The following is a 23,801-nucleotide window of genomic DNA, read 5'->3' as shown; positions in this document are numbered from 1 at the left end:
GTTTCATCACTGAGTACTTGCTGCAATACACGGTGTGGCACACTTCCATAGGCTTACAGCTATTCATATGGAAAATAATACCATCATTAATAAATAATAATAAAATAAACTGTTTTGTGTACCCATAACTGTACACCTAATTTTTCCCCACCCTGTACAGTGAGATTTCTTAATGTACCCCAACCATCCCTGAATCCTGAGGTAGAAGTAAGTGAATACTACAGATCAATCTGGTAGCTGGAAGGGGCACAAGGAAGAAGAGTCCCAAGCAGCTACATGGAACAGGTGACATCTGAACTGGATTTGTAATAGAAATTACATTCAATTGTCACAGAGGAAGTAAGAGAGACAGCAAGGAGAAGGAGCCAAGGTATAGGAGAGAGAAAAGAGAATCTGTGCTGAGGAGTGGTGAGAGTCTAGTGTGAATGTATGACAGCAAAGTAGAGGTTGGGATTTTAAATTTTAGCTGCAACTAGTGGTGACAGGCTCTGCATGTAACATGCAGGAGTTTACACTTTATGCCTAAGACAATGGGGAATTATCAAAGCTTTGTATAGGGAGCAGAATAATCTAAGCTGTGCAGCAGAACAGTCACAGAGTAATGAGTAGGATAGATCAAGAAGACAAAGTGAGAGGCAGAAAGCATTTATTTTTTAACACATTTTTATTGATTTCAGAGATGGGGGGAGAAGGAGAGATAGAGAGAAACATCAAGGATGAGAGGGTATCACTGATATGACTCACGTACATACCACACTGGGGATCAAGCCCACAACCTGGGCATGTGCCCTGACTGGGAATCAAACCGTGACTACTGGTTCAATAAGTCGATGTTCAACCACTGGGCCATGCCAGCTGTGCTGGGGACAAAGAGAGGAGTTGATGACCTGAGCTAGGATGGAATTAACAAGAAGAAAAGACAAGGGATTCTGAAAACATTATAAAGCAGAATTGATAGGACTTAATTCTAGGATGTAGGGAGCAGGAGGGAGCAGTCAAAAATGTTAAACTCTGCTTAAGTGAGGAGATGATAACATAAATAAACAAGACAGAACACCAAAGGAAGAGCAGATTTCTTTGGAGGAAATTTATGTTTTTCTTGAAAGAAGTTAAATTTAAGCATAGGCATAACATCTGGAAGGATACGTCCAGCATATCTGGTGAAAGTTCTAGTATCAAACTCAAGAGAGGCCCTATCCTGTTTGGCTCAGTGGATAGAGCTTTGGCCTGCAGACTTAAGGGTCCTGGGTTTGATTCTGGTCAAGGGCATGTACCTCGGTTGCAGGTTCAATCACCGGCCCTGGTTGGGGCTTGTGTTGGAGGCAACCAATCAAAGTATCTCTCTCACACTGATGTTTCTCTCTCTGTCTCTCCCCCTCCCTTTCACTCCCTCTTTTAAAAAAATCAATGGAAAAATATCCTCAAGTGAGAATTAGCAAAAAAAAAAAAAAACCCCAAAAAACAAAACAAAAAAACTCAAGAGAGAATGGAAACATAGAGTTTCTCAGTCATCCATATAGACTTGATATGATTGTGAATAAAATAAAGACCAGGGAAAAGGACCAAGGGTATCTCCATTAGGGACAGACAATGGAAAAAAGGAATCTGAGGAGGAGAACCAAGTAGTGCTACAGGAGGCAAAGGAAAAGTTTCAAGGAACAAAAATTACCAAATGCTTAAACTCAAGAAATCTGAAACTGATAAAGTCATTGTTTTGATAAATCTAGTATGATCAATGATCTTCAAAACAATAGTTTCAGTAGAATAATGGGAGTTCACTAAATCACAAAGGCTAAGGAGTGAGCAGAAGATGAGGTATACGCATCAAATGTATATTTCTTTGAAAAGTTTGATAGAGTGCAAACATGTGACAGTAAATTTTAAAAGTAATAGAATCCAGAAAAGAGTGTTGAATGTTGGAATGAGGAGACCTCGACATACAAGTAGAAAGAAGAAAAAAAGTCAATGGAGAGAGACAGACTATGCAGGGGGTTGAAGAAACAAGGTCTCCTAGAGCAGTCAAGGGGAGAAGGTACACAAATCATAAGTGACCTTGGAAAGAAGAAGTCTTTCCTCTGGGATAAGAGGATATGTGAAGATTCAAAGTAATTTTTAAGGGGAGATCAAAGAGGAACATAAAAAGTTAAAGTCAAATAGATGTGATTTATATGAAGTAGGATATAAGGTGATCTCCTGGTGTTTTTCAATCTAATAATTATTGAGTACTGACTCTATACCTGTCACTGTAGAGACTCAGATGAATAAGACAGACCCTGCCTCAAGATCACATTTAATTAGTGCTTATACTCCTCAGAGTTATTTCAATCATTAGCTCAGGTGATCTCACTCTCTGAGGAAGAAAGGGCAAATATACCCTCTCAACCCTAGATACACATTTAAAGAGTAAACAGAGTTATTTTGTCAGAAGGAAAATGATGCCAGGTGGAAGTATGGTTATGCCAAGACAGGACGAAGACTAAGACTGAGGGAAAATCTTTGCAGTATCTAGTTCACCTTAATTCTAACTATTAGGCTATACAACATGGCTTCTAAAAATCCAGCTAGTGATTTTAATGCATTTATAGCTATTTTGTCCATTTTAAATTAATACTCATTTGAAAATGGGTTACTACTAAACAGTAACACTGTTTAAAATACCAAAAATTAATTCTATTAAGTCTTTTTTTTTTTAAACTTCAAATCCTCAAGTCACATCCCCTCCAATCCCCAGGGCTTCTCATTTAGCAAGTCTGCAGTGCTGGTCAAGAATTTGCCTTTTTTTTCTAAACTTGTGGAATGGTTCTGTGCAGGGTTCTGCAGCCACACTTTGAGAATACCTCCTCAAGGAAGGAAAATGGAAAAGAGATCACTTTCACCCTCTGACCAACAGGACACACAGATTCAAATTTATGAAAGACCCAAGAATATTCCTGTTTGTTTGTTTGTATAAAAAGCAAACTGAGACTTTAAGGCCACATTTGGAAGAAAAAGAATTATACTGAAAATGTTCATAATTTAATCAAAGTACAAAATATAGACATGGATAACATTAATAATCAATATTTTTCTGTTTTTCACCTCAGGTATAGGATAGGGAAAGCATTAACTTTGGTGCTTCATAGTGTCATGGTTAAAAAGCAAAAAATATATAGCCAGGCTTCCACTCTGACAAAACACACATACAAACACACAAATGACACGACCCAGAAAGGACTCCAAAGCTTAGAAGGTCCACAGGTAGCAGTGCTGAATTATGCTAACAGACAAGAAAAGATGTTCTCATTGTTAATATTGGCTGATTTAATTTAGTGTGGAACTTATGTTCTTGCTTCATTCGATTTCTTTCTTCTTCTAATCAAAGCAACTCTACCCACCAACTGTAAAATGTCTTATAAAGTAAGCATGGCATTTAACATTATTTTCACCATCACATATACCTCAGAAACTTTGCCCCACCTCCTCATAATCCTTCTCCAGACATGCCAGGTCTTTCCTGGCCTCTGAAAACTCCTCTTCTTCCATGCCTTCTCTGATGTACCAATGTAGAAATGCCTTCTTGGCATACATGAGATCAAACTTGTGATTCAAGCGGGCCCAGGCCTCTACAACTGCTGTGGTGTTGCTCAGCATGCAGACAGCCTGCTGGACCTTGGCCATTTCCCCCCCGGGCATCGTCATGGGTGGTTGACTGTTGATGCCCACCTTGAAACCAGTTGGACACCAATCTACAAACTGAACAGAGTTCCTTGACTTCATGGCTGCAATTGCTGCGTTGACATCCTTAGGGACCACATCCCCTCTATAGAGTAGGCAGCAGGCCATGTACTTCCCCAGTCGAGGATCACACTTAACCAGCTGGTTGGAGACCTCAAAGCAAGCAGTGGTGATATCTGCCACAGAGAAGTCCTTGTGGTAGGCATTGTCAGCAGAAATGATGGGGGCAAAGGCTGTCATAGGGAAATGAATTCTCGGATAAGGTACTAGGTTGGTCTGGAATTCATTTAGGTCCACATTCAAGGGCCCTTCAAACCTGAGGGAAGCAGTAATGGAAGATACTGCCTGACCTATCAGCCTATTAATGATGGTGTAAGAGGGGCGTTCAACACCAAGTTTATGATGGCATATGTCATAGAGGGCCTCATTGTCCACCATGAAGGTACAGTCCGAGTGCTCTAATGTGAAATGGGTGGTAAGGATGGAGTTGTAAGGTTCTACTACAGCAGTGGAGATCCTGGGGGCTGGATAGACAGAGAACTCCAATTTAGTCTTCCTGCCATATTGTATCGAGAGATGCTCCATTAAGAGAGATGTAAATCCTGATCCAGTGCCTCCTCCAAGGCTTCGGAAAATCAAAAATCCCTGTAGTCCACTGCACTGTTCTGCCTGGGAAAGAAAACAAGATGTAGGAACTCAGCCAAATAAAGCCAGAAGCCGTGGTAATGGTGGGACACAAGTTCCCAAAACAAACCAAAACTTTCAGAAAGAACTGATTTACCATTATCAACTCTACAAAAACATTTACTTTGAAACATACTTGAGTGGTTACTTCTGGGGTGGCAAAGCACTTTAGAGACTTACTATAAGAAAAGGATAAATATCCCAGTTTTGCATTGCCCTCCATGAATATATCTGTATGTGATCTAAAGTAGGGTCTTTATCAATAGCAATGAAAATGATTAGCAAAACATTGAAGCAATATATTTTCCCCAATAGTAGATGAAGTGCCTATCATTTCTATGCCCAGACTACTGGGCTGGTGTAAAGGCACTGTATTACCTAATGTTATGGCAAATGCCAAAATATTTCCTCGACAAAGGTTCTCCAGACACAAGTCCTTAAAGAATTAACTGTCAGTAAATAGAGTAACTAATCTTCAGGTAGAATGTGCCTCTGTTAATTTTACATATGCTAAGTAGGATAAGTCAATCAGAGAAAGACAAGTAGTGTATCATTTCACTCATATATGGAATCTAAAAAAGTAAAACTTGTAGAAACAGAGAGTGGAATAGTGGTTGCCAAGCTCTAGGAGGTGGGAAAAATTGGGGAGATTTTGGTTAAACGGTAGAAATTTTCAGTTATAAGATAAATTCAAGATCTGGGACTCTAATGTCCAGCATGGTGATAATAGTTGTTGTTTACTTGAAAGTTGCTAAGAGAGTAGATCTTAAGTGTTGTCATGACAAAATTTATCAAAGTTAAGTAGGTGAGGGGATGGAGGTGTAAACCTATTGTGGTAATCATTTTGCAACATATATGTGTATCATATCTATCATATGTGCACCTTAAATTTACACAATGTTATATGTCAACTAGAGGCCCGGGGCACAGATTCATGCACAGGTGGGGGTCCCTCAGCCTGGCCTGCAGGGATCAGCCAAAACCAACAGTCCTACATCCCCTGAGGGATGTAGTAGTGCCAAAGCGGCAGGTGGCCGGGGGAGGAGCCCAAGCCCTGGCTGGGTGCCACGCCGCTCCTGCTCATCCAGGCCCCACTGTACCTGGCGCCACTGCCATAGCTCGGTAGGCTCGCTGCCACTCCACTGTGGTCTGGCATGCCTATGACCTATGACCAAGAAGCAGCCATAGGCTCACGCCTAGTCAGTCCTGATGCCAGTCCTAATCCCTGCCAGTCCTGATCCTGGTCCTGGTCCAGATGGGGGAGGGGCCCACAGAGGAAGTGTCTGCAGGAGAGGCTCGTACAGCCTCAGCTGCACTCACCAGCCATGAGCCCAGGGTCTGGCCCCACTGAAGGAGCACACTGACCACCAGGGGGCAGCTCCTGCATTGAGTGTCTGCCCCCTGATGGTCAGTGTGAATCATACCTACTGGTTGACTGGTCACTTAGGCTTTTATATAGAGAGATTATATTTCAATAAAGTAGGAGGAAAATAAAGTAAAACATTTCCTCAATAAATCTAAACAAAAAAGAAGAAAATGGGGCTGTACAGAAAGTGCAAAGGCTTCTGTGGCCTTTCCTCCTTAACAAAGTGTAATCAAAGCCCACATCGGGACACTTCCCAGCTCTGAGCATGGCAAGAGGTTTGGAGAAGAGAGGTTGGGTGATGATGGTGTTGATGGTAGAACTGCTATTGATGCTTGGGAGGTGTTTCACAGAATCCCAGGCACTCAGGCACACTTCCCCCAACCTGCTGAGAAGAGAGCCACTTGCCAGCTTTCGGATTCTCTCTAGCACAAGGTTGATGATCTCTGGCCCCAGAGAGTAGTGTCCTCGGGCATAGTTGTTTGCAGCATCCTCCTTCCCGCTAACAAGCTGCTCTGGGTGAAAGAGAGAGCGGTGCTTGCCTGTTCGAATCCCATCTGCAGAGGGAAAAGCAGGTCAGTCATTCCACTCCATCAACTGCTAGCCCTCTGCTAATTCTCATACAACCCTGGACCATGAACCTCCCTTCTTCCCCAATGTTGTGGTAAAGCAATGGATTTAAACTGCTGACTGGGCCTTCCTTAATCTAGGAAAAGGTATAACTATTTCCACACCAATTGAAAGTTTGCTTTTCCATCATATATTCTCTATTCATTTCTTAGAGTTACCATGACAACTTACAATAGACTGGGTGGCTTAAAACAATAGAAATTTATTCGGAGGCCAGCAGTCTAAAATCAAGGTGTTAGTAAAGTTGGTTCATTTGGGAGGTTCTGAGGGAGAATCTGTTCTGCATTTGTCTCCTGGTTCTGATAGCTGCTGACAGTTTCTGGAGTTAGTGGCCACTGCATCACTCCACTATCTGCCTCCATTGCGCATGCCCTTTTCCCTGGGGGTCCACTCTTCTTCTAAGGACATGGATCATTGGACTAGGGCCTTTCCTAATCCAGTATGAACTCATCTGAACAAAGTACATCTGCATGGTCCCTATTTCTAAACAAAGTCATATTCTGTGATTCTGAGTGGATGTAGATTTTTAGGAGATACTATTCGACCCATCCCACACCCTGTGGCACTTTGGCATTTTAAAACAAGTATTTCTAGCCACAAAGAGCCAACACTGTCCTTGAAAAGCATGGAAGAGGATACCAATTTAAATTTTTATTAGTATAATTTAAAGAGACTTTAACAAAGAAGGTGTGGCTCAAATGACTCAAATGCAGTTAATATAAATGCATGAGGCAGGGAAATCAATGGTAAGATGTTGGCAGTATTCAATACAACCAGGTGCAAACCTTGCCTGGTTTCATTGCCTTTAAAAACCCTGGGCAGCTGGAGAAACACAGCATGTTGGAGGCCCATGTCCCACATCCCTACCTTAGAATTACCCAAATAGCGTGACTACTAAAGAATTATACAGTGGTGTTTGAAGGTTAAGTAGGCTTTTGGAATGTTGCCCTGGATATAGTTGGGTGCTGCATTCCATAGTAGTGAAGAACATGAGTTCAAGAATTAATTTCCTTTGTTCCTATATTGCCTTCCTCACTTAGCTATAGAGCAGGTACTTTTGTCTCTAGGCCTCAGTTATTATTTCACTTCACAAATAAGGATAATAACAAGACCTATCCACTGAGTTATTATGAGTATTAAATGAGATCATAGAGCATGATGCATGGACCATATAATAAGAATTATAAATAATAATGATAAAATTGGCTTCATGACATGCATTTATTCAGATTTATCTTATTACACATCATGCCTTGGCACCAGGTATTCATAGATAGTCACAGAAGCTCACTGACTACAAGGAAATGCACTAATTTTCTAAGAGCAAGATTATTCTCTCAGATTGTCTTGCTCTCCTGTATATGATATGACCATGAATTTTGTACACCCCCAAATGTTGAAATTTACTAATTTTGAGTTTAAATGACTTTTAACTGACATATACACACACACAAAAAAAAAACCTATCAAAGTTGCGGTTTTTTAAAGTTATATTTATAAATAAGACATAAGCAGGAAACTAATTCTGGGTAGACTCTGCTTCTCACCTGAAGCTCTAAGGCTGAGTTCAGTCTAAGGAGGGAGTTTATGGAATTTATGAAAGCCTGCTTCTTCATGATAATGTCCAGTTGAGATCTTGAAACTATTAGTTCCATAAATTATTTCAGTGAAATCCACTTTCTTGTAAATCAGTGATTACAGTACCATTAAAACTGTCCACTCAACTTTCTGGAACTTTTCACATTGATAAGAGACTTACGTACCTGGCCCAGAATCCTCTGTGACTTCCATGGTTTTAAAACACAATTATTTGATGATTCCTTTGCTTCCTTTCCCCCAGTGCCATTCAGCTCCACTCCACTTAAATCACCATCACTCACAACTGTCTCCCGCCAAATCTTAAACTTGCAAAATCTTTTCCATGACCATACCTCCTTACTTCCCCCTACCTAAGCTGATGACCTAGCCCCAACTATCTTCCTAGTCTTCTCTCCCACATTTTCCCTCTCATACTGGGAGTTCCAGCCACACTGAACTCCTGTTAAACTTGCATGTTCCTCCATGCCTCGGTGAATTTGCAAATGTTGTTCCCCGGGAGGAGAGCTTTGATGACTCCCCAGTTACTTATTCTGCTTCAGTAATACTGCTGTACCTTGCAGAAATTTCTATTATGAGGTTGTATCATATGAAACTGACATTTTTTTAGGTAAAAAAAAATCATCCATTGGCAATTTTGTATGGCTTAACTTAATACATTTATTAGTGTTGTATTAATTATTTATATTTTCTTCTGCACTCAATTATGCTGGTTTTCTATTAAAATATAATGGCTCTTATAAGAAGTCATACCTGGAAACAAAGATGATTATTCTCGCCCTGACCGGTTTGGCTCAGTGGATAGAGCGTCGGACTGCGGACTGAAGGGTCCCAGGTTCAATTCCAGTTAAGGGCATGTACCTTGGTTGGTTGCAGGCACAACCGCAGTAGGGGGTGTGCAGGAGGCAGCTGATCAATGTTTCTCTCTCATTGATGTTTCTAACTCTCTATTCCTCTCCCTTCCTCTCTGTAAAAAACCAATAAAATATATATATTTTTTAAAAAAGACAATTATTCTCAGTGATCTAACTAAGGCAAATTCTATAACCTTCCCAAGACACAGTTTCCTCATCCATAAATCGAGGATGACAACCACATTTCCTAATGGAGTTGTTGAAAGATCGCTTGAGCCTTCCTGTTCAGGTAGACTGTAAAATCTGCCAGTCCTACCCACTGATACTTGATTTGTTTGCTTTGATTATGACCCTGGTTAAGCACACTGGAATGTAAAACCTTACCTATAACAGTTGGCTCTAGGTCAATGAAGAGTGCTCTGGGCACATGCTTCCCAGCTCTTGTCTCGCAAAAGAAGGTATTGAAAGAGGTATCCATATGCTCTGTTTTAGCAATTTCCAACTGATCCTTTCTATTGTCAAGAATAAAACCATCTGGATGGATTCCGTGTTCCAGGCAATACAGTTCCCAGCAAGCATCCCCAATCTGGATGCCAGCTTGGCCCACGTGAATGGACAGGCACTCCCTCTGAAATAAGCCAGAATGAGTTAGAACCGAGCAGTCCTCCTTAGGTCTCATGATCCATGTCACTCAGCACTTCTGCTTACAACGGGCAGAAACCAAGCTAGCTTATGTAATAAGGGAAATTTATTATAAGGCAAAATGAAAACATCTCATGGAAACCAAACAGCAGGATACAGATAAGCATTAGGAACAACTGAACCAAGGACTCAAATTCCATTAAGAGGTTTCTTTTGACAACATAAATTAAGCACCTATTGTGTAATTGGTGAAGAATGAATTAAGACTATCTATATAGTTTTATACATAATATATGTACAAAAGCAAGTTATCTTACCAAGAAAAAAATTAGCTGGTTATTGGAAAGGAATAAAACCAAAGTCAATGTATAGCTCTGACACATATTGAAATCCATATCAGATAAATAAATATTGTTATCTTTTTATATCTCTTATTTGTTTGTTTTCTTAATCCTCACCAAAGATATTTTTTCCATTGATTTTTATTTTTTTAATATTTTTTATTGATTTCAGAGAGGAAGGGAAAGGGAGAGAGAGATAGAAACATCAATGATGAGAGAGAATAATTGATTGGCTGCCTCATGCACACAGCAAACTGGGGATCGAGCCCACAACCAGGGCATGTACCCTTGACCAGAATCAAACCCAGGCCCCTTCATTTCCCAGGCCGACATTCTAGCCACTGAGCAAAACCGGCTAGGGTTTCCCACTGATTTTTAGAGAGAGTGGAAGGGAGGAAGGGAAAGAAGAGGGAAAGGAAGGGAAGAGACAGAGAAACATTGATGTGAGAGAGACACATTGATTAGTTGTCTCCCACATGCCTCTGGACCTGGGCCAGGAATCAAACCTGCAACCCAGATATGTGCCCTTGACTGGGAATTGAACCACAACCCTTCAGTGTGGGAGTTGATGCTCTAACCATTTAACAACACCACCAGGGTGCCTTTACATATCTTGAGATTTTACACTTACTATTCTTATGGGTTCTAAATAAGGAAGGATGTTCTAAGCTTAAAAAGTTAAAAATTTACCAAGGGAACATGCAATAGATTTAGCAACCCAGCAAATATATATATATATATAAATTTTTATATATATAAGTTTTTCTAAAACACCCTTGAGATATCTACTAGATAAATAGGCAAATGGCATCAACAAATAATTACAAAAGAAAGAAGTAATCTAAAATGTAAAGATTTTGCCGAAACTGGTTTGGCTCAGTGGATGGAGCATCGGCCTGCGGACTGAAGGGTCCCGGGTTTGATTCCGGTCAGGGACATGTACCTGGGTTGTGGGCACAACCCCAGTGGGAGATGTGCAGGAGGCAGCTGATCAATGTTTCTCTCTCATCGATGTTTCTAACTCTCTATCTCTCTCCCTTCCTCTCTGTAAAAAAATCAATAAAATATATTTTTTAAAAAAAATAAAATAAAATGTAAAGATTTAGGCACAATGGCATTCACAATATTAAAATATAAAAGAGTAAAAACCAAGAACCAATATACTTAACCATTTACCTATTGTTGGGCATTTAAAGGAAGATATATGAACACAATGGCATGTTATCCAACTCTTAAATATTTACACACAAAAAAAGCTATGACATGGGAAATGATATAATCTTTACTTTATATTTTATACTAGAGGCCTGGTGCATGGATTTGTGCACCAGTGGGGTCCCTCGGCCTGGCCTGAGAGGATTGAGCCAAAACCAGCTCTCTGACATCCCCCAAGGGGTCCCAGATTGCAACAGGGTGCAGGCCAGGCTGAGACCCCAAAGGTGCACAATCGGGGCCGGGAAGAAACCACAGGAGGGCTCCAGGGTGTGTCCAGCCCTTCTCACCTAGTCCTGATCGGCTGTACCCCAGCAGCAAGCTAACTTACTGCTTAGAGCATCTGCCTCCTGGTGGTCAGTGCACATCATAGCAACTGGTCGAACAGTTGAACCGTCGGACATTTAGCATATTAGGCTTTTATTATATAGTATAAAGTAAAGATTATGTCAATTGTATAATTGTACATGATATAGGATGTTAAGTACATTTAAAAATAAGTTAGAAAAAGTGTTTTTAAAATGTATCAAAATATAACTGTAGTTATATCTGGGTAGTGATTTTTTTTCCTATTCAAACTTTCAATTTTCTTCATCAGCCTCTACTCTCCTATCCAACTTTTAAATCACCATTCATATTATTTAAAAAGCCAAACAACCTTTTTATTTGTAATTAAACAGACAAGTATCTATTCATCTAAGAGAGGAAAAGAAAAACTTAATCCTAAAAATCTGAAGTGATAGCAATTGCTGATTTTAATATAGTTGAGTTTTGATTGCCAGTAGTCATGGGCCAAGTCTAAGTAGTGGTCATATAAGGGAGAAGCCTGTCTTTTGTACCAGTGGGGCCCTTCAAGTTGTTTGCCTGATAAGCTGATAGGCAACCCTGCCCCTGTCCAGGGTTGTCCTTTCCCAAGATCTGAGGTTCAACTACAAAAAGACCTCTTGTCAGAGGGAGGGAGGTCACATCCCTGCAATCTGACTTGCACTCTGTTCTCACTCAGCACATCAAACTTTGCACTTTGTCTCCTTGACTCACAAGACATAACACAGCCCTTTTTTGCTTTATGAGGAATTCAAGCTCACTACTTGAGTACTTCCCTCTTGTTTCTTCTCTATGCAAGTATCAGTCTCTCCCAACAAAGGCTGTGAACTCAATTTAGAAAGCTCTTCAATTAGTACCAACCAATATTCCAAACTCTTGGGCACATAAAAATCAAAACAACACATTCTACCATAAACAGCCTCTTCTACTCCTGTTGGACTAAAAATTATCTCAGTATAATAGCTGCTGTAACCAGATCAAGACTCATCTAAATTCCTATATTTAGGTAAAAATGTAAAAGGGGGGAGGCTCACACTTCTACATCATGAAAACCACTTACATGTAGATTTCTCTCACAACATCCTTTCTCAGCTATTGATCACCCAGTCCCCATGGGATGCACATGTGATATTTGCTCACAATATTTAGATCCAAAAAAAATCACCAACATAAAAAAACAATTGCTATGTGGCCTGTTACGCAAGTGGTTAAGACATAGGAGTGATACAGTTGTTTTTTTTTAATTCAGCAGGAATACTAGGCCCAACAAGGGCCAATCTTGTCTTTACTGGTTTGAGAAGCAGCTGAGTCTATAACATAACTGTGTCCCAGGGTACAGAATGTTATTTTCACTTTATTCTTCTCTTGGCCTTCCCCTCCTTCCCAAGCCATCTGTTAAAATATTAACCAAACTATAAAATAATAAAATATTGCAAAATGCCAATTAAATATCAATATTGGTAAATCACAGCAGGTTAATATGTGGTTACAAGAAATAATACAGAGATCTCCTGTATGCTTTACCCATTTCACCAATGGAAATATCTTGCAAGATTATAGTAAATACCATGACCAGAATATGAATCAATATAGCCAAGACACACCATTTCCATTACCATGAGGATCTTTCATATAGGAAGGCATCATTTTTAAGAGAAAAACAATCTAAATGTCCTAGAAATGTTAGACAGAGTTCCATGGGGTGAGAAAGTCAAAGATGAAAAAGCAATTTGAAAGGTTGCTTCCACTTAAGAATTAAAAATGCTGAGATACTAAAAATTACTGTGACTGGTACATAGCGATTAAAGGGAAAGTGGCCCTAGACAGTTTAGCTCAGTGGATAGAGTGTTGGCCTGCAGACTGAAAGGTCCCGGGTTCGATTCTGGTCAAGGGCACATGCCTGGGTTGTGGGCTCGATCCCCAGTGAGGGATGTGCAGGAGGCAGTCAATCAACGATTCTCTCTCATCATTGATGTTTCTGTCTCTCCCTGTCCTTTCCTCTCTGAAATCAATAAAAATATATTTTTTTAAAAAAGAAAGAAAGTGAATCTTAAAGGGTGGTCCCCAAAGGACTAAACTCAAGAGAGAACAAAGATGTCCTTGCACTTTACCTGTCAGTTTATGAGATTAACAATGGTAACCTGGGTCTGAGGTCCCCAGAAACTCTAAAACCATATTTGGAAGTGAAGCAATTGATTTATACAGAAAAAAATCAGCACACCAGGTCTAAAACCAATGTAAAAACTAAAGGAAGGAGAGGTTCTTGCTTCAGCACTTCAGTTAAAGGCAATAAACACCTGAAAATCAACTATGCTTTTGCTAAAAGCAGCAAAACTAAAGCTGAAAAGAGGAGAGCTTATTCAAATCAGCTTCAAACAGAGATGTTAAGAGAAACAATGGTTCTTTAAAAATGTATTCTCTCATATGAAGAATTTATTAAAAATTTCTTGGAAGGGAAGAGGGCCAAGTTTGATGAGTAAAATGTTCTACAACACCAAAGCAACACTGTCTACAATGTACAAGCACAGTAGTCACTTACCATGCTGAGTTGAAGGTGCCCCCTGGTAATGAGTGACAGAGTATGCCCAGGTGAGCTTTATCACAGGGCAGGAAATGACTCCGCCTGGGAGTTGAGCTGCAGGCGTCACTTAAAGCAGTACAGCCACTTTTTAGCTCTTCAGTCTCAATGTGGCTGTGGTGGCTTAAACACCCTGAGATAATGCTATGATTAACCGAGATTTGCAAAGGAATTAGAAGAAAATGAGAAAAACCTCTTTTGTAATATAATTTTTAAAATGCATCATTTCTTTAGTAATTCCTTTTTTTCCTTGAAAAATTAAGTCTTAAAGGAAAAAGTTTCCTCAAGTGATAATAATTGGAATTTCAAGTCCGGGGAAGTTTTCTGATGTGATAGTTTTATGTGTCAAGGTGGCTAGCCTTTAGTGCTCAGTTATTCAATCAAACACTAATCTAGGTATTGCTGTGAAAGCATTTTGTAGATGTGGTTTTACACTGACAATCACTTCAATTTAAGTAAAGATTGTCCTTGATATGGTGGGTGGGCCTCATTTAATCACTTGAAAGGCTTTAAGAAAAGAAGCAGCTTTAGCTTCAGCTCCTAAGCAAGTTGCCAATCCGATCCACCAGTTTCAGACTTTAAGTGTCCAAGATAGTATTCTATTAAATATATATATCCACACACATACACATACACACACATAAAGAAGTCTTACAAGAAAAAAGTATTTGTGTGTAATATAATGCAAGTATATAAATTTGATGTTTAGTTATGATTTCCTTTCTTTCGAAAGTTCCTTTCTTAGGTATTTTTTAATATAGACTAGGCAATTTATTGCTAAGTAATGAGAAAAGGAAAATCTAAGCAAGAAATTCTTCTTTAAAAAAAAGAAAGAAATCTTCAGCTCTGAGAAATAATTTTGATGGATGTTCTGACATTTCTGAAGTTATCTTTGCTAATTATCTGTTGGCAGCCCTGGCTGCCCCAACCCAAATAGTTTTCCATTGTCATTGCCACACCCACAATGTCCATGTTTCTCCCTTTTCCTCCTCTATTCTCCTCCCCTGTTACTGACATAATTCCGTATTTTAAAGTTTCAGTAATCTCTTTGTAAGATAGTCTAAGCATAAAAGAAATTAGTCTCAATCTACTTCTAATTAATAGAGCTTTTTCTAGCCACACATTTTCTTCTATAGTTTAATTCTCCCTCTTAAGCCCTACAGCTAATACCCCAGTTTCTAATTTTTCTGTATTTTTACTGCAATATCTGAAAACAATCCTATATAATAAATAGATAACTGATAGATAGAAGCAAAAAAACAGAGGCGCACGCACACACACACACACACACACACACACACTAGATTTTAAGAAACAAATCTGATTTCAGCCTGAGGGTGTCCATCAGTAGATGAATAGATAAAAAAAAGTTGTGATACATTTACACAATGGAATATGATGAGATCATACAAAAGAAGGAAATCTTGCCCTGGCTGGGTTTCTCAGTTGGTTGGAGTGCTGTCCCACACACTAAAAGTTGTGGGTCTGATTCTTGGTCAGGGTACATACCTAGGTTTCAAGTTTTGTCCCCAATCAGACGCATATGGGAGGCAACCGATCACATGGACATTTTTTTCTCTCTCTCTTTCTCCTTTGCTCTCTCTCTAAAATCAGTAAACATATCCTTGGGTAAATATATTTTTAAAAAGGAAGGAAATCTTACATTTTGCTACAGCATTGATAGACCTGGAGAATATTATGCTAAGTGAAATAAGCCGGTCAGAGAAAGGCGAGTACCATATGATTTCACTTATATGTAGAACCTAATGAACAAAATACAAACAGACCCATAGATACAGAGAACAGACTGACAGAGGGAAAGGGGTGTGGGAGGAAGTAGAATAGTGCAAAGGTTGTGAGGTGAGAGGAGGTTAAAGAGGGTAAAGGTGGGATAAATGGTGATAGAAGAAGACGATTTGGGGTGGTGAGCACACAATACAATATACAGATGATGGCTCATAGAATTGTACACCTGAAACTAATAAAATTTTATTAAACAACTAGAGGCCCAATGCATGAAATTTGTGCAAGAGTAGGCCTCGCAGCTGCAGTGGCTGCCTGGATCCCTTCCTCGCAGTTGTGGGCAGGCTGCCTGGATCCATCCTTTGCTGGCTTGATCAGGAAGGATGTCCAGAAGGACGTCTGGGAGGACGTCCAGTCTAATTAGCATATTACCCTTTTATTATATAAGATGTCACTACAATACATTCAATAAAATTAGTTTTAAAAAGAAAGTTTTCACCCTGGCAAGTGTGCTCAGTAGTTAGTGTGTCAGCCCTTGAACTCAAGGATCTTGGGTTTGATTCACAGTCAAGGACAGGTACCTGGATTGTGGGTTCCCTCCCCACCCCCAGTTGGGACTCGTATGGGAGGCAACCAGTTGATTTGTTTCTCTCACATGGATGTTTGTCTCTCTCTCTCCTTTCCTTCCTTCTTCTCCCTCCTGCCTCCCCTTCCTCTCTTCCACTCTCTCTGAAAAGCAATGGAAAAAAATATCCTCAGGTGAGGATTAAAAAAAGAGAAAGTTTTCTTTTTAAAATAAATTTATCATAAGAGGAATCTTCCCTTTGGAAGCTTAAGAAATCATAGCTACCATATCTTTAAGTCATTCTTCCAATTCTGATTTTTCTGCAAAACATTAATCTGAGGGTTTGATAAAAGAACTGAAATGTCTGTGATGCAAAATGGTAAATCAAATTGTTGGAAGTGGCAGAAAAAAAAGAACATGGAGCTGGCAAGAACTACCCATCCCCAGCATCTTTCTTCTATAACCCAAGTTATATACAGTTGGTACATACCATGTGGCTTTACTGGTTGCTGAAACCAGAACATGTATCATTTAGTAAGAGTTTTACAAACACAGAGTTTAATTTGTTTAGATAATGTAAAAAAATAGATTTTAGAATTATTGATTTACATATTAATTGATATTAGTATACAAATTGTTAAATATCAATTTAATATCAACATACATGATGAGTAGTGTCATTGCATATAGTCAAAGATTTTAAAAATAATCTTTGAGGAAGTCCCCCAAGAGAATATTTGCATACCTATGGCAGTAAATCTGTGGTTGAAAAACTTGGAACATATTTAGGTCTAACTAAGATAATGAGAATACCTTCTTAGGAAGGGAAGTCTAGATTCTAAATATCTATCTAAATATCTAATAAAAGACAAAAGGGTAATTAACCGTACCTCCACTACGCTTCCCATTGCCTAATCAGGGTGATATGCAAATTAACTGCCAACAAAGATGGCGGCCGGAAGCCACACAGCTGAAGCGAACATGAGGCTTGCTTGCTCCAGTGATGGAGGAAGCCAAGGTTCCCCGCCTGCCGCCGCCCGGCTCTGAGCTCCGGAAGCAACAATGTTTTAATTATAGAAGCTAAACAAACCCCAGATACCTGCTTTCAGCCAGCCGTGGCCTCAGAGCTGGGAGCGCCAGTGACGGCAACAATGCTTCAATTATAGAAGGTAAATACATCCCAGAATTTAATAAAAAAAGAAAAAAAGAGAGAGAGACTGGGAGCTTCAGTGGCCTGCCAGCCTGAAAACAGCCCTCAGCCCCTCACCCAGACTGGCCTGGCACCCCAGTGGGGACCCCACCATGATCCGGGACACCCTTCAGGGCAAACCAGCCAGCCCCCACCCGTGCACCAGGCCTCTATCCTATATAGTAAAAGGGTAATATGCAAACTGACCCTAACAGCAGAAAGACTAGGAATGACTGGTCACTATGACTCACACTGACCACCAGGGGACAGACGCTCAGTGCAGGAGCTGACCTCTGGTGGTCAGTGCGCTCCCACAGGGGGAGCTCTGCTCAGCCACAAGCCAGGCTGATGGCTGCCAGTACAGCGGTAGTGGTAGGAGCATCTCCTGCCTCCTCAGCAGCGCTAAGGATGTCCGACTAAAGCTTAGGCCTGCTCCCTGCTGGCAAGTGGACATTCCCCAAGGGCTGCTGGGCTGCCAGAGGGATGTCTGATTGCCATCTTAGGCCCAATCCCCCAGGGAGCAGGCCTAAGCCAGCAGGTGGTCATCCCCCGAGGGGTCCCAGACTGTGAGAGGGCAAAGGCCAGGCTGAGGGACCCCACCCCCCGGAGTGCACAAATTTTTGTGCACCGGGCCTCTAGCATATATAGATAAGCCTTAGTGACTGGCTGACCAGCCAGTAGCTATGACGCACACTGACCACCAGGGGGCAGATGCTCAATGCAGGAGTGGAAACCACAGGCATGGAAACGTGGAACAGACTGATGAATCTCAGAAGGAAGGGGGAAGGGGGGAGAGCAGGAAGAGATTAACCAAAGATCTTATATGCGTACTAGAGACCTGGTGCACGGTGGGGGTCCCTCGTCCTGGCCTGCAGGGATCTGGCTGAAACTGGTTCTCTGACATCCCACAAGGGGTCCCAGATTGCGAGAGGGCACAGGCCAGGCCGAGGGACCTCACTGGTGCATGAACGCATGCACTGGGCCTCTAGTATACTATAAAAGCTGAAATTTAATCGATTCCCTCAACCTCTGCTCTGAAGAATTTGTTATTGGAGTTTACAAGGAGCTGAGAAAAAGAGGATTCAGGGAACATTTGTCACATATTCAATACTGTTCTAAGGCAGAGTAAAGCATTGCCTTTGGGGGCAGGGGCATTCTGACACCAGAAAGTTTATATCTTGTAGAATCAAGACAGTTCGCATGGCTTTTTTCATGTCTTGAATGACTAACCCTCAGAATGGTCCACTTTCTTTCACTCTGCTTCTAGGATACCCAGCTATTTTGTTATTAAAATTTGTCTTCTACTCATAGTTTCCCTAGTGTATCTAGCACTAGGGCCTGGCATAATATGTAGGAATTCAATAAATATTTGTGAATAATTAAACAAAATAGTAAGTTCCCAAGTATCTGAAAATTGAAAAGAAGTGCTCTGCAGAAAACAACAGTATTCTGATCACTGGAAAGAAATCTCTCCCCACTGAGAATCCCCACATCAACATCCGGGATTATCTGTCACTTTGCAAATTGATTATTACAGATTGCCTATCTCCAATTACACTATCAGAACCAGTTTTAAGAATTGCAGAACTGACACTCTAACTTCTGAAGACCTTACTGAAGTACTGGGTTAGAATGACGTTACTGCAGTTTTAAAAGGTCAAATTTCAGCGACTTCACATGGTATGATCTAAAAGTGTGCATCCTATGAAGCTCTGTCGGGTGGAGACCAACTCCCCACACTGTATGTCTGTATTGTTTTACTCCAACTGCTAAAAAGCAATACTTTCCTCTTTAATTTTGGGGGTGAAGGTAGGATAAGGTAGAAAAGAGGTGGTTCTTAACTATAGGCATCTTACTTTCTTAACTTCTTAAGCTTTTCTTAAAGCTAAAATTGTTTCCCTTGTGTTATAAATGTAATACAAGTTCAGTGCCACATGATTAAAAAATAATTATAAATATAAGAAGAAAATTGTGATACTGGTTACAGACATTTTAATATATTGATTTCATCTTTTCCTTTATTAAATCTCTTATACTTCATAACTCTGAATATATTAATGTGCCTCTATATACCAGATTTTAATTTAAAAATCACAATATACTATTCTGTACACACTTCATAGTTAATTTTTATTTAAATATATTTTATTGTTTTTTTACAGAGAGGAAGGGAGAGGGATAGAGAATTAGAAACATTGATGAGAGAGAAACATTGATCAGCTGCCTCCTGCACACCTCCCACTGGGGGTGTGCCCGCAACCAAGGTATATGCCCTTCACCGGAATGGAACCTGGGACCCTTTGGTCCGCAGGCCGATGCTCTATCCACTGAGCCAAACCGTTTAGGGCCATAGTTAATTTCTATTGCCCCAAAATATTCTTTCCAGTGGATCCACCATAATTAACAATTTCCCTATCATTTTATATTTAGATAACCTTTACTTTTTCTGATGCCATTAAATAACAATGCCATTAACATCTTCATATTGTAGGGGAAACAAAACTTTACTTCTGTCCTCTTAGGATATCTGGTTCAGTATTTCAGTTAAAATGACAGAAGACAGATTAATAGGAGAAAAGCAAACAGACTTTTACATGTACATGGGAGCCCCCATAGGAAAATTAAGACCCAAAGAAGAGGCAAAATCTTAGTGCGTATATGCTAGGTCAAAGGAAGAGAGGCAACTGGGGAAAATGAACATATACATGTATATATGTGTGTGTGTGTATATATATATATATATATATATATATAGAGAGAGAGAGAGAGAGAGAGAGAGAGAGAGAGACTAAAGAAGAAGATAAGAGTTATTTTAATAAAGTCTTTTTGTACAGAATTCACTCTCTCTTGGCTCCTCCCATTCCAGGAATAATGTTTCTCTCCTCCAGGTACAGGGAAGGCAGCTTTCACATGGGAGTTCTATCTCCCACTTTCAGGAAGAAAGGGGAAAGTGAGCGTACTCTTCTTGCACCCGGTGTTCTTCAAGTGCCTGTAACTCAAAATAATCCTAATCTCCAAGTAGCATATTTTGGGTGACATATTCTGCCACCCTTCAATGTACATGTAGTTCTATTTCCTAGGATAGATTCCCAGAAACGGAATCATAGTGTCACAGGAGAGGTTAATTTAAAGCCTTGTACATATAAAAAGCAATGTTTAAAATAGGAAACAATGTGCTACTTAAGAATTGTCTTTTTTTATTTGAAAAGGTCCTTATTTTGATGTTCTGCCTTCTTCACTCTTTCGCTGCCTTCTTCACTCTCTTGCTGAAGAGAGACTGTCTCTTCCACTCTGGGAGAGAAGAGGGCTCATCATTTGATTTTAATGGTTTCCTAGAGACAGCCCTAATACTTCCCATTACCTTTGGTAATTGGGGGGCTATTTTACATGAATAATTTAGCGTACATGTCCCAAACCTCATCTTAGGTCATTATTTTCGACCTTTCTTGTGCCTTGGCCTGCGGTGAAAGTCCTAATGAACAGTGAAATAGGTATCGGGCCTTGGGATTCAGGAATAGAATAAAATCCAAGGCCACCCAACTAATCTGCAGGGCTGTTCCTTCCAACCCTCTTCCCTTTCCCGCTTCTAGGGCGCCAGGAGGGGCGGGGAGAGGGAGGGGGCGGGATTCACGTTTCCTAGCAACCGCCGGGCTGTCCCATGATTGGCTGGCCGCAGAGCGGCCACCATTTTCAAACCCCGGAAGATGGCGGCGGCAGCGGCGGCGGCTCATTCCTGACAGAAACTTCTGTCCGGACAGAAGTGCTTGGGCACGGTGCCCGTCCCGGCGGACTTCCCGGGCACCCGGCCACTGCCCCATCCCCCTGCGCGCCATGGAGCCCGAGCTGGCGGCCCAGAAGCCACCCCAGCCGCCGAGACGAAGCCGCCGGACTTCCGAGCTCGGCGCGGGCGGCGCCGCGGGGCCTTCACCTGACACCCCCGGGCCGGAGCCGGACCGCAGGTGAACGCGGGGGCCGGCAACGACTGGGACCCGGGCCGCTGGTCCGAGACCCGAGAGGGTGGTAGGTGGCAGGAGTGGCGGGCGGTCATCCTCCTCCTCTCGGCCTCCCTCTGGCGGGGGCTGCGGACTCCGGCTGGTCACTCGCCTCCCCGCTCGGGAGGCGGGCCGGGCCGGGCCGCGCCGCGGAGGCCGGTAGTCCCCGCCGGCTGGGCAGCTACCGGAAGGGGGCAGTGCCGAAGGAGGCCGAACCCGCCCTGGAGCCCGCGGGGCTGGGGGAGCGGAATGTTACCTGAGCGCGGGGACTTCTGACACTCCCAGGGCCATGTGATAATTCCAGAGCCAGGCTCCCTGGATTTGCATCCTGGTTCTGCCGCCGCCTGCTCTGAGGCTTTGACCCAGTTAGTGAGTGCGCGGCCCCCGCTGCTTCATCCATAAAGTGAGGCTAGTGATGATCCATCCCTACCCTGTGGAGTCGCCGTGGGGATCATGAGTCAAAGCTTGTCACTCACACAGGCATCTCAAATGCTGAGAAGAGTGTCTGGTCCATAATAAGCATTCAGCACATTTTTGCTGTTATTAAACAAACGAAAATCATTGATTCATCCATTTTGGTGTTGTAAGAGAGAGAGCCTTAAAAAGTGGTACAGCTTCTTTTATATATTAGGCTTTTTGAAGCTCAGTGAAATTTCACAGCTGGATACTGGGAATGTGCCGTCCTGTATTTCCTAATTCCTGATGTCGTGCTGTTTGCCATGCTCCCTCCACTGAAGGTCTCTAAAGAGTTCTGTTAGTAATCTTAACCAGTGAAACAGTTATTTTCACGCACACAGCCACAGTTAAGGAGCGCTTCTTTGCAAGTACTATAAATATCGAATAGAAATAGCGTTTTCATCTATCTTTGCCCTGTGTGACTTTAGGGAAATCCATTGAACGTTACATATCACCTGTATGGCAGGAATATAAGTGCATACCCTTTTAAGGGTTTTGTAATATTTTCCTTTTAAACGGATTAAGAGTAATGCTATCCATGGGTAGAAAGATAATAATACTGTGAGCTGTAATATACCGATAGTGATAGGACTTAATCTTGGAATTTTGTTTTTCCAGTAAAATCAATGAATCTGTAGACTGGATAGCCAAGATTAAAGGTACTCTCAAGTCAGGCTAGCTGTTGTATAAACTCAGATCTGAGGTTTATTGTTCCCTTTAAAGGAATTTAATTTGGGGGGTGGACCGTTTTTTCAAAACCTATTTTAAACAAATGAGCCAGTTCTTGATAAGCCACGACTGTCATTATTATTACTATTTATAGTGATAGTTGCTAAAAATAAAAGAATGCTCACATTAACTTATTTTTTTAAAATCTTTATTGTTGAGAGTATTACATATGTCCCCTCTTTTACCCCCACTGACTCTCTCCAGCCCACCCCCTCCCCTCACCCCAGGCTTTAACCTCCCTATTGTCTGTTTTCATGGGTTATGCATATATGAATACAAGTTCTTCCCTCCCCCGCCTTCCCTCAGAGATTCTGCACTCTGTTCCATGCTTCCATGTCTCTGGATCCATTCCGTTCAACAGTTTATTTTCTAAGATTCCCCATGTGAGTGAGGTCATGTGACACTTGTCTTTCTCTGACTAACTTATTTCACTTAGCATGATTCTCTCCAGGTCCCTCCATGCTGTCTTAAAGGATAAGATATTCTTCTTTTTTACTGCTGCATGGTATTCCATGCTATAAATGTATCACAGCTTTTTTTTTAATCCAATCTGATGGGTTTCTTCCAAGATCTTAAGCTATTGTAAATTGTGCTGCTACCAACATAGGGGTGCATACATTCTTTCTGATTTAAGATTCTTAAGATATATTCCTAGAAGTGGGATCACTGGGTCAAATGGCAATTCTATATTTAATTTTTTGAGGAAAGCCATACTGTTTTCCATAATGGCTGCAGCAGTCTGCATTCCCACTAGCGTTGGACTAGGGTTCCCTTTGCTCCACATCCTCGCCAGCCCTTGTCATTTATTGACTTGTTGCTGGTAGCCATTCTGTCAGGTGTGAGGTGCTACTTCATTGTTAATTTGCATCTCGCTGATGATCACTGACTTTGAGCATGTTTCCATAGGTCTCCTGCCCATCTGTATGTATGTCCTCTTTGGAGAAGTGTCTATTTAGGTCCTTTGCCCATTTTTTAATTGGATTGTCTTCCTTTTATGAAGTTGTATGAGTTCCTTATATATTTTGGATATTAACCCTTTATCAGATGTATCGTTGCCAAATATGTTCTCACATATAGTGACCTCCCTTTTCGTTTTGTTGATGGTTTCTTTTGCTGTGCAGAAGCTTTTTATTTTGATGTAGTCCCATATGTTTATTTTCTCCTTATTTTCCTTTGCCCTAGGAGATAT

At 41.1% G+C, this 23,801-nt stretch overlaps 2 protein-coding genes across 3 annotated transcripts in view; one reads left to right on the top strand and one right to left on the bottom strand.

Moving 5' to 3' along the window:
• Positions 1-1,460: 1,460 nt before the first annotated feature.
• On the bottom strand, positions 1,461-21,926 carry TUBAL3 (tubulin alpha like 3). The gene is made up of 4 exons (XM_036342214.1): positions 21,684-21,926; positions 9,226-9,469; positions 6,166-6,318; positions 1,461-4,379 (listed from the first exon to the last, which is right to left on the bottom strand). Exons 1-4 carry the CDS (start codon positions 21,825-21,827, stop codon positions 3,439-3,441), a joined length of 1,482 nt encoding a protein of 493 aa, XP_036198107.1. The 5' UTR covers positions 21,828-21,926; the 3' UTR covers positions 1,461-3,438.
• Positions 21,128-23,801, top strand: part of NET1 (neuroepithelial cell transforming 1) — a 73,213-nt gene continuing 70,539 nt past the window's right edge. Inside the window, exon 1 of one of the 2 annotated variants that reach the window (XM_036342213.1) lies at positions 21,128-21,394. In XM_036342213.1, coding sequence (XP_036198106.1) covers positions 21,267-21,394 — 128 coding nt within the window. In that variant the 5' untranslated portion in view covers positions 21,128-21,266. The remainder of the gene's footprint in view (positions 21,395-23,801) is intronic. The other variant, XM_036342212.1, reaches the window with a different exon arrangement.

This window comes from Myotis myotis, unplaced genomic scaffold (assembly GCF_014108235.1).
Source record: "Myotis myotis isolate mMyoMyo1 unplaced genomic scaffold, mMyoMyo1.p scaffold_m19_p_1, whole genome shotgun sequence".
Taxonomy (NCBI): domain Eukaryota; kingdom Metazoa; phylum Chordata; class Mammalia; order Chiroptera; family Vespertilionidae; genus Myotis; species Myotis myotis.
Note: the sequence above shows the minus strand (reverse complement) of the source record. Positions and strands in the feature narration are given on the sequence as shown.

What these genes read in the sequence shown, in the direction of transcription:
- TUBAL3 (XM_036342214.1), bottom strand. Translation starts at nt 21,827, where the DNA reads ATGGATGAAGCAGCGGGGGCCGCGCACTCACTAACTGGGTCAAAGCCT. An exon ending in TCAGAAGTCCCCGCGCTCAG is followed by an intron (nt 9,470 to 21,683) that starts GTAACATTCCGC and finishes GGCTTATTTCAG; the next exon opens with AGGGAGTGCCTGTCCATTCA. An exon ending in CCTAGAGCCAACTGTTATAG is followed by an intron (nt 6,319 to 9,225) that starts GTAAGGTTTTAC and finishes TTCCCTCTGCAG; the next exon opens with ATGGGATTCGAACAGGCAAG.